Raw genomic sequence first — 11,113 nt, 5'->3', positions numbered from 1 at the left:
TTCCACTGCCAAGGAATGCCTAGATGCCACGTTATGAGTACCGCACACCCTCACAGTACGACTGTCAGAGGCTATCAGATCTATGCTTCCCAATGACCTTGAAGACCTGCTATTCTCAACAAGACAAAAATGCTTGAACCCAACAGCCTTACAAAAATGAGGCCCAGTCATACTGTTAGAAAATAACACAAAATCTTAAAGACCGAAAGCATCCTTAAAAACTTACACAAAATGACTACAAAAAAAGCAATACATTACACTATTTTTGTATCAGATGACTTGCCTGTGTTTGAGCAATTGAATGTTGGTAGGTAGATCTACATGAAACTCACACATACAAGACATCATGTCCAGGTATTATTGTTTTCCTTTTACACACACAAGTTACTATTGGGTTATCCAGTCTACTCAAACGCAGTGAGAAACAGCCCACAGCACACATAAAAGGAGCATTATCCAATACAGTGTTGCAAAAATGGAGTCAGAATACCTGAGTCTCAGAGACATTACTGTCCTCCTCCATTACTGGATTATTTACTTTTCCAAGGAGAACCTCTAGTTTCCATTTCTTCACTCTGATGAAATTTATAATAGATTTTGTCTTTTTAAAAATTTAAAACTTTTAGGAAAAAAAAATGCCAAAGTGAATTTTTAAAGCTTTTTAAAGGGAGGGGGGAATTCACTTACAAAATAAAGGCCACCTTCATGTAAAACTGGTACTGCCAGTATCCCATCATTTTGTTTAAACGAGAGATTTAGCTCCCTGTTCTAGAAGCCTTATTACATGCAGTCATGCAAGTTGAAAAACTCCATCCTTTTAACAATTAAAAATATTATAAATAGGACTAACGTGGAACAGCCCTTTGTTACAATCACCAAGGTGGTAAAACCAATGCAACAATTAGGTCATGAAGTCTCCTTTAAGTAGCCACTGCAATCTATTTAGAACTTCTGTATTTTCCCTTTTACTTTGCATATTACACAGTGTAACTTAAAATGTTATTTAAGAGCACTTCAGTCCCACAAGGTAGGATTTAAGCTTGTGTGTATACATATGCATGGCTCTGCAACATTTTTAATGACTTACAAAAATACATTCAACCAAAACTTTATACAGGGTTCTCGCCTTTTTTTTTTTTTAAATCAAAAATTAAGGAAAAGCCAAATGGTCCCATCATTGGCTAAATAATACACTCCAAGTTCTGGAAGCAATTCCAAAGCAAAAGCACATTCAAGAATAACATATATTGAATTGCATACTTCTTCATTCATCTTTATCAGTAATAAAATTCTACTGCATATAATTATTCAGCCTCATAAATAATGCTAAGCAGAAAAATATTGACCTCTGTGATACTTTCCTCAGTTTATAGAAGCATTTCTCAGTCTATAGGAGCAAAGGAAAAAAACCTAAAGTGCAGACTACAGGCCATGACAGGCATAATAAATGACCAAAGGTGCAGACAAATTTGCATTTACATCTTAAGTTACTTCACCACCTTTCTCTTCTTCCTAGAAGTCACCATGTGTGCAACTGAAGAGCTGGTCGGTTGGTTTGTGCCACAGTACAACCTGTAACCACTTTAATTTATTTTTTTTAAAACTAGTTGAGTTGTCCATAGATATTTCCAGGCAATAGCTTAGGTTCACAAAACCTTACTTTATTAATACTTGAAATCACACAATATTGACACCTCCTCCAGAGAATGCTACTGTCCTTTTATTGCAGTATGTGGTTGAACCACTGATGCTCGGTTGACTGTCTTTAACAAGCGACGTCTTCATTTCCATTTCACACGCTACAATAGCTGCATTCAGTTCCACTTGAGCTCGATGAACAACATAAAACATGAGTCCTATGCTTAGGACAATCTGCAAAGAAAACAAAGGTGTGTTGTAGGCTACATAAACTGCAAGCATGAATACAAAGCAATTGTTCTGAACAAAACAAAAAGTTATTGATGCAAAGATTCATGGAGGCATCTGTTGACTCAATGCTTCACAGGCAAGACAGTAGAAGGGAGATTAACTTAACCAATGAGTGGCGCTAAACCTCCGTATGCTAACAACATAACTAGCATATCAAACATAGACATTAGCTAGAACTTAAATATTTATATGAATTGAAAAGATATTTTCTTTCTTTGCGTTGCCGTCCATACACTTGCTAGAAAGCAATCCCTTGCCACTTTATCTCTTGGCAAACACGTCTCCACAAAGAAACAGTGTGGTGTATTTCCGTAAGTACAAAGGGCTGTTTTCCATGTACCAAGTGAATAATAGGTTGAAATTGTACTGGGCGTCTGCAACTTGCAAAACAGCAGAGCCAGGGGGCGATGCAGAGGAAAGGAAATAAAACTTCTTGTCCTTGCCCCTCTGCTGTGGATGATAGAGAGAACAGCAGTGTCACTGCCTCTCAGATATCAGGACTAAACAGGACAGAATCCGACTTTCTAAGCAACTTAAAGTAGTCTGTATGAGAACAACTTAGTTTCTGAAGGACGGCTCAGGGAGGGGACAGGATGTTGTTGGTGTGCGATCTTCTGTTTGTTTGTTTTAAGAAGGAAATATTGTCCAAAACTAGGGGTTTAGTTCAGGTTTTTGCTCTGAATTTTATTGCTAAGAATTTTTAAACTTTCACCACAAAAAAATATCAGGAATAAACCTGGACAGTTTTTGCTAAGAAATTACTCAGAAATTACAAATTCAATGACATTGTCACGCACTGCACCCCTAAAACACCAGCTAAGTTTTCGGCTGAGATACTCCTTAAGAAAAAATAAAATCTTCAAACAAAAATCAAGCTCACAGGGGGAGTCCCTTTCAAAGAAGTAAACTCCTCTGCCTTTTTAAAGAATGTTTTATGAAACCAGCTGGAATCTGCAACTGCCTTTCGAAAAACCAAAAATGGTATAACATTTACAGCAGAACCTGAAGTTTTGAGTCCAAAATCAGAACTTCATTATTAATTGGTAGGGTTATGTTTTCTTTAACATTAAGGACTATCACTTAATACATCTGTCAGCATGGCATAACGGATGCTAGAATATCACTGAGTAAGAAGATTGACAAGTATGGTCACAGGATAATTGTGGCTGGACTTGCTCAGAGTAGGGCTGGCTCCGAGATCAGACCAGGTTGCTCAGGGCTTTTGTGCAGTCAGGTCTTGAAAACTCCCAAGGACAGAGATTTCACCACCTCTCTGGACCTGTTCCCCTGCTTGACTATCCTTGCGGTGAAAAAGATATTCCTCACTAATTCAAATTATACATTTCAAAAGGTGGCCAATATAAGAATCTTTTAAAAAGAGACTATGGACACCAAGATCTGAATATACAGGAAAAATCCTATTCTAAAAGCTTACCCCAAAATTTAAATTTGACTGGTTTTAGAAATATTACTCCCAATAGCCTAGTTCCCTAGATGAGTAATTTAAAGAAAAAAAATACATACACACAGACAACCGCAAAATGTGAAGGATTTTTAGTGTTATTTACTAAAAGTCCCATTGAAGCCCAGCCAGAGAAAGCACCAGGCAGAGAAGCCTGAGAGACAGGGGGAGAACATAAGCAATTCCCCCACTAACAGGCTCCCCTTCACTTATTCAGTCAGCTCCCAAGGATTGCTCTCAAGGAGGTGACCACTCCTGTCCAAACATTCAGCCTCTCCGAGCTAGTGCTTCCCTGAGCTACAGTTACGCTACAACCTATACAATCTACAAAGGAGTAAATGCTGTTTTAAAAAAACAAAACATTAATGGAAAAAAAAAAAAAAAAGGGGAAAAGACCACTAAAAACTACTACCCTGGAAATAACATTTCATGACTAAAATGGAAACTGATCAAGTAACCACTTATTTTCTTTGATCTATTGAGGCTATTTACCCCACATTTACAAAGGCACTTTTAACACTCATAAACCTGTTCTATGAAGCCTATAAATTATATGTTTTATTTGAGAACACAAAAGTTTCAGGGGTGGGTGTTGTTTAAAATGGCCCTAGATTCAGTTTTATATCTTAGCACTGTCAAAAATCAGCTTTATGATTGTAAAAACTGAGGAACATAAATGACTGCATTACCAACTGAAAGCCTGCAAACCTCAGTGACTGCTGGTCAAACACAGCCTGAAGTCCCAACACTGCCAGAGGAGGGTTTAGTACATTACCTGTTTCTGAAATACTCATGACATCTACGTTGAGGCTAACCTCCAAGATTTATTGGCAAATCATTTAATCTGCTAAACTCTTGTAAAGATACTATATACTTCTCATTAATTTATTCACTTGCAAAATTAGGATATGCTGATTTAGGCATTAGCAAAACGGTATTTCTATAGCACTTTTCATCCTTTAATACCTTTGCAAAATCAAGAGTGTTCAGTGCTAACACGGAACATTGCACAGGTTTATGCACCCTGAGCACACTACTTCACAGCTGGTGGCACATGGGCTTTTTGTGTAGATGTGGTTTGATAAATCTACAATCAGCAGATTACCACAGAGGGCAAGAGAAGAAAATTTGACAAAACTGTGGCAGAAAAAGAGAACACTGAGTAAGTTCTGCTTTGTGTCACATGAGGTATGCGAGAATTAAACTTTTCTAACAGAAGAAAACAAAATCAAAATAAAATAGTACACTGGAAACCCAGTTCTCTGTGCATTTAGCAGCCAATAAGCCTCAGTTTTACACAATCTACTGAAAATACCAATAACAGAGTTATAAATTAAACACTTTTTAAAACCTGCTACTTTTCGATACCACATGCCATGCTTCCTTAATGCTCAGGCCACCTCAGACTAGGGAGCTGTTATGCCAACAGAGAGCAGCTCCTAACTCCCGAGACGTGCATTCCCCCAAACCTCCTGCAGCCCATTCCTTTTACACGGGAGGCTGTGCAGTCTAAAAGAGAAATCAGCAATGCTGAATCTCTCTCCATTTCATATGCATTCCTACAGGCATGCAGTTTCCAAAGCAAAGATTCAATGACTCGAAGAGACAAAGCTACAGGAAGGAAATTTGCTTACTGTATCGAGAAGCAAAGTCCTGCCTCGAATCCCACTGGTACAGCAGATGAGCAAGAAATTAGGGGGATAGAGAAACAAACTCCAACACAAGAAGATGGCTGTTTCCAAAAGTAATTGCTTACCCAAGCAAAGAGACTGAAGTTACTGTTACCAAGGTCTACAAGAGCAATTATTTTATCTTACCTGTAAACTGAATATAAAATAGCCACTAACACTTTGTTTTGCAATCACATCCTCCATGGTACGCAACGTAGTACCCAAGTATGAGTTCAGGAGCTGAGTAGGAAGCAGCCCAACTGAAGAAGCCATCAGGTAATTGGGCAGTGGCAAATCTGTAATCTAAGTAAAAGAAAGCGTAAGAAACCAAGCACAGCTCCAACACAATCTATGTGCATAAAAAAAAACAGACTGCCACTCCCACAAGCATCTGCACACACAAAAGAAGAAATAATTTCTTACATTCCTTCACTGAAACTTCCCACTGTGCGTGAATCTAAGATAACATAATAAAACAGTATCTGGCTAGTTTTCATCTGGCCTTTTTAAAGTTACTAGGTTTTGTTTAACTTCATCTTACACTATGCAACATCTCTGTGCTAAAGTCATTAATTAAGGATGCAATTACACTGTTCATTGAAGATGTTGGTTTCTTCATAGGGAACGGAGCCCTACAATTTATAAGAATTTGCTCACAAGAAGAAATTACTTTATTAATGTGAAGGTCTAAGGCAAAAAATCTATTTGCTTTGCATTTTACATGTATGGCAATTAATAAAAGTGGTAGTTGTTCAAAATGTCACTGTACTAAATATGATCTCCGTAAACAGAACGGCAGATACAATTTGTCTCTGCAAGGGAAGTTACGTACTCCTTTACACACGTGTATCTACCAGTGATCTCTACCAGCAGTATCTATCTATACCAGTGGCATATGTGGGTAAGATTCTCTACCAAAGTTATTTTACCCCACACTTTAATTAGTGAACAAAAGTAACACAGGGCTATAGCTTTTGTTAGTTTCTCTGGAAAAAACACTAATAATACTTCAAGATATTTTCTTCTCTTTGCTGTGTAATTTCTGTTCTTAGTCAATATGTGAACAGTTTACATGGGAACAAAGTACACAGTACTAGCAAAATGAGTATCAGCAACCATTAGGAAATATTAAATGCAAGAGCCAAGAAGCCAAAAAAATATTTACGCAAGAAAAATGAAACAGGAGGAAACTATGGGTCAAAAATGAGTATGAAAAGGGCAATTTTGAAACAAGCAGTCTAAGGAATTTTTTAGACAATTCAGTTGATCACATTGCAATAAAACAAGTTCTAATTAAGAACAGTCCCTAACACTGGGAGCCTACATGGAAATTACTGACCTTGGCAGTTTTGAACAATGTCGAAGACAAGAGAATAGCAGCAAAGTTACTCATTTCATCATGTTATTCTTAAAATAAACTTTGGTTACTATGAAAGTCACAGTGCTGAATTCTCAGAGCTCTAAGCACCATCAGTGGAAAGTTTCTGGGAGGAAGGAAGGGCAATAGAGATGGTGAATGCAATGAAGCATAAAGATTAAGAATAATTCACTGGAACAAGATCCAATAAGACAATTCCAAACTTCACACTTCAAATCACACTTCCCACAGACTGAAATACATGTGAGCAACAGAAAAAATGCATTACCCTCTCTATACAGGATTAATTTAGATATCTAATGAAAAAGCACTATACAATTATGTCAGGACTTCATATTTGACCAATGCTTTGAAAAGACTTTTTTTTTTCCTTTTAATTTTAAACACTATCGTAATTTGGGCCATGTAATAAGAACGCACCACCAAACCTTCCCATATTGCCAAGGGAATGACGGAACTGCTATTAAAAGTCTCTGAAATACTAATGCTGAGGCAAGATTTGCTAAGTAGGACAGTCATTACATCTAATGGAGCTGGGAAACTTCCCAAAGATTGTCCTAACACTCCTGGGCACCTCTTTCATTTCTCTATACGTATTAAGGACACTTCAGTTGCAGAGCAAGACATCTGCGTGTCTTGATCTGTCCTGAAGAGACTGGAACTCCTGGGCCATGACAGAGACTGTTTCCAAAGGAAAGGGAGGCTCCCAATGGATACGCTGGATTGCGACTTGTGTCTCCCACTAAAATGAAAGCTAAGGAGAGGAAGGGAAAAGATTTTGCAGGTACCCTTTTAACTCCTGGTTTGCAAGGTTCAGACCTGCAGTGGTACCCCTTTCCCCAGAAGTCACAGGAAGCGGACAGTGTCCCTGCATAAGAAACCCGAGAAATTTCCAATGAAACTTACAGCTTTATGTATCTTTCCTTCTATGAACTTTACCCATTCTAGAAACCTGCCAGACTGGGGTTTGCATGGCCAAGCTGACAAACAGAGGCTACCAGAACTGTTTCTACTGAAAGCTCAAGCCAGCAAAAATCAACAGTTAAATCCCAAAGTAAGCATGGATGTTATTGTTTTATGGGCTTTAGCAACCTATTTAAATAAAATCACCAACCACCTAACTGCTCTGCTAACAAAAGCATTAGCCAGAAAATCTCCCACAAAGCCTTGGACTGGCTTTGTTTGGTAGAACTTTTGTGTATTCTTTGCAACTGATATCTTTGGTTCAGTTGTGTCAAATAAATAAACGCTTACATCAGGACTTTGTTGGGGGCTCACATGCCTTTGGGGATCGCAGCAGATTTCTCTCCCCAGATCAGGTAGGCTTAGCAACCCAGAGCAAAGGACTATACTGATGCTCTTTACTTTCTCAAAACAAAACACCAGGTAGGGAATAAAAAAACAAAAGAAAATAACAGCTAGATCAACTTTCCAACAAGCAGAGTAAGTAGCCTGCATGTTCCTGCAAAGCTCTGATTTCACTTCCTGCAACCAAAGATGCACACTTGGACAGATTATTTTTCCATACAATACTCCTCTCAGGAGAAAGAAAAAATACAAATTCTGATCTAAGCTACACCTGGCACTACAAATAACCAGTTTGCACAAACCTGGCTCCAGGGACCCAGTATTGGGAAGGAGGTGATAACATGCATACCAGCCCTGCCTGCAGAACACTTGGAGCCACCAGGGGAGAGGGCTGCGCATGGGCAAACACTTCAGTAAGAGCTAGCAGGCCACCCTGGCATCACAGGAGTGACAATTAAGCAAAACCCACTCAAAGAGAAATATAAACATGCTTTCAGTAAAGAAGCTTCTAGGTCTTCCAGTAAGGCAAGTAAAGGCATTACCCCACTGCTCCTACCATCAGTGTTTTCCCAAAGAGCACCAGAATGAGCTTAAGAAGCAAGATGTTCATGTCTGGCTGGTGAGAAACTCAGAAATTCATGGTAATTTTCTGAATGTGCTGCTTCAAATAATATGAACCCGTCACTAATCAAATGCTAGGAAGCTCTTCCTTCCTTCTCTACACTCCCCTGTAATTCAGCCTCCCCAAACCCCTCGGCAGATGGCACACGCCACTGAACAAGTGCTTGTAGAAACCCCTTAATCCCAGACCTGCAGATGACCCCTCTCACATTAAGGTTATGCCTTGCCCTGGACCTAATGTGTTGCTTCCTCCCTTCCCTCTCATTTAAGTGTGCTCAGTATCTCCAGTTTACTTCTAAATATGCACATGGAAACACACAGACCAGCCTGCTAGAAAATTAAAGATGCATAGGTTTTCTTAAATTCACTGTTCTTTACTATTAAGAGCAATCCTTTTCGAATTCATCACTGAAGTTGCTAGCACAAGGAATGGATAGATGGTTAGGGCACCCCAAATCCCGTTGCATTTTAGAGCGCTGAGTTTTCAAATAAGTCAGATTTCAAAGAAATGACAGCTCGGTCTGTGTAGGCATTACTTTGTATTCCACATGTAGCTTAAACTTGACTCACAGGGAGAAACTGCCTTGAATTCCCACATTTGCATGCATTTTTATTTTTCAGTAATCTAGTAGTTCATATTAAAAGTTCTCAGTTAATACTGAAAACACCATGCTTTATTTGACTATGCTGCAAAGCAATAAATCCAGAGTAATAAATGCAACCCAAACATCCAAGTTATTTGGCATACTGAAGAACCTAGTTTCATCTCATTTCCTATCTGTTATTTTAACACTGAAACTTTCTGCTTGGAAAGAAAATTATTTTGCTTGCAGTACTTGGAGAATACAACACACTGATTTACTGCATCATTTTAATATTGCACTGGCCTGAACATTCTGCTGAATTGTGTTTCCAACCGAACAGTTATGCCAGGAAGGAAATAATTTTAACTCAGTAATTCTCTGGTCAGTTCTTCAGATTCAATACTGCTCTACAACATCTGCTGACTACTTCAAGTGACACCCAGAAGCTATGAACAAGCAAAGCACAACAGCTCTCCCCACTTTAGGGGGGGTCACACTGTAGCAAAACCTTCATCTGTTACACCAGGACCTTGCATACCAGGGAGACTCTGCTCCCAGCCGCATGGGTCTAAGCTTCCTCAGTCCTGCAGTAATACAGGTAAATAAAACAGCTGAGGTTCTTCCCATTCATGACACAGAAATGGTTAAAGGATCTGCTTAAAAAAGAGATCAGAAGTTGTTACAGCTTTTACGGGCAGAGATTGCAGCTCCTGAGATGAACGCCCCAGTACCCACAGCTTTAGACACAGCAATTTTAAATATTTGATGTGTTAACCCCTAAAAATTGTGTGTATTGATTTTTTCCTTAAATAACAAATTTGGTATTGACCTACTAATTTCAACCAGATGATTCTGTCAAAATTAAGCAAGCATTTGAGCAGGGAACAGGATCAGGACTGCAGGCGGGGGAAGGAAAGTGTGCTATAAGAAAGTGGCAGACCAAAACACTTGTTTAGAGGGTCTCTTACATTAAAGAACATAGCAGTTACTGTTAAATGTTTTAAATATTTCACAATCTGGATTGCTTTGTTTTGATTTCACCTAGTTAGAAGACACAACTGAGGCATAACACAGCCAAAAACAGATTCTTCTGACAAAGCACTCAGGAAGAGATAAGGGTCTGAAATTGTCATTATCAGCATAATGGTACTCAAAAATGGTACCTTCCATTTTCTTTACTCTCTAAGATTACCAAAGAGAACAATAAGATTATAAATTTTAAATAATTATTCTTAAAGAATGTACCAATCTTTTATCTAAAAGTAAAGCAAGACTAACCCTGTTCCAAAGTCAGATTTAAACTAACTTTCAATACGACTCTGGTGTACAGACTCTTTTGAGCCCTGAGCCTACAACTTACTGCTCTGCCCAAAACATGCAACCTCTCTTGTGTACACAGACTTAACATCCTGTATGAATTTGCAAGATGCCTGCTACAAACATCAACCAAACTGAGCAAGAATTTTAATCTGTCCACTTCCTTCTTTCCAATATGACAATTTATATTAAGTAGTTTGGGGAGATCTGGCAAGACTGTTTAAAAACACAACTTTTCCTCCCACTTGATTCACACGGGGAACTTTAAAATTGTTGAGTTCTCTGCAGATTTTGCTACACAGCACCTCGGTGCTTCTTTCTAACACCAGAACATAGTCTTGAAAGCCAGCGAGCAACTCTAACACAATGTCACCGAACAAGGCGCCTCGAATACCTGCCTGCAATCCCTCTGCAAGCACTGAAGAGCCACTAGCAAGCGCAGGCAGGGTGGCTGCTTTTACTGGTGTTGAAGAAAACCAAGGTTTCTTCCCAGGGAAGGAGGCAACCTCCACCAGCGACACCAGCCCGCTATGGTGCAAGCCATCCTTCCCGACAGAGCTCCTTCCTTGGCCACACAGCCCGGGGTTGGGACTCACCGCGAAGACGGCGTTCTGCACCCCGAAGGGGATGGGTGTCAGTCGCGCCAGAGCCACCACCTTGAGACCGCTGCCACCCTCCACGACGCGGACGACGGCGCTGAGCGTCTCGCTGCCCTGGAGCTGCCCGGGTTCCTGCCCCGCCCCCAGCGGGCCAGCAGCCGCTTGCAGGCCACATGGGCGACGAAGGTGCCGACGAGGACGCCGAGCACCATCAGCCCCATGCCCAGCACGAAGCCGTAGAGGTA

At 39.7% G+C, this 11,113-nt stretch overlaps 1 protein-coding gene across 1 annotated transcript; it reads right to left on the bottom strand.

Moving 5' to 3' along the window:
* Positions 1-1,640: 1,640 nt before the first annotated feature.
* Positions 1,641-11,110, bottom strand: TMEM64 (transmembrane protein 64; the record flags this gene model as incomplete). Its single annotated transcript, XM_010087876.1, is given in 4 exon segments — positions 1,641-1,872; positions 5,209-5,364; positions 10,866-10,997; positions 11,000-11,110. Coding segments are annotated over 4 exon segments (594 nt in total), but the record flags the coding sequence as incomplete, so codon positions are not given.
* Positions 11,111-11,113: the final 3 nt, after the last annotated feature.

This window comes from Pterocles gutturalis, unplaced genomic scaffold (genome assembly GCF_000699245.1).
Source record: "Pterocles gutturalis isolate BGI_N339 unplaced genomic scaffold, ASM69924v1 scaffold26871, whole genome shotgun sequence".
Taxonomy (NCBI): domain Eukaryota; kingdom Metazoa; phylum Chordata; class Aves; order Pterocliformes; family Pteroclidae; genus Pterocles; species Pterocles gutturalis.
This window is presented reverse-complemented; position numbering and strand designations above follow the sequence as displayed.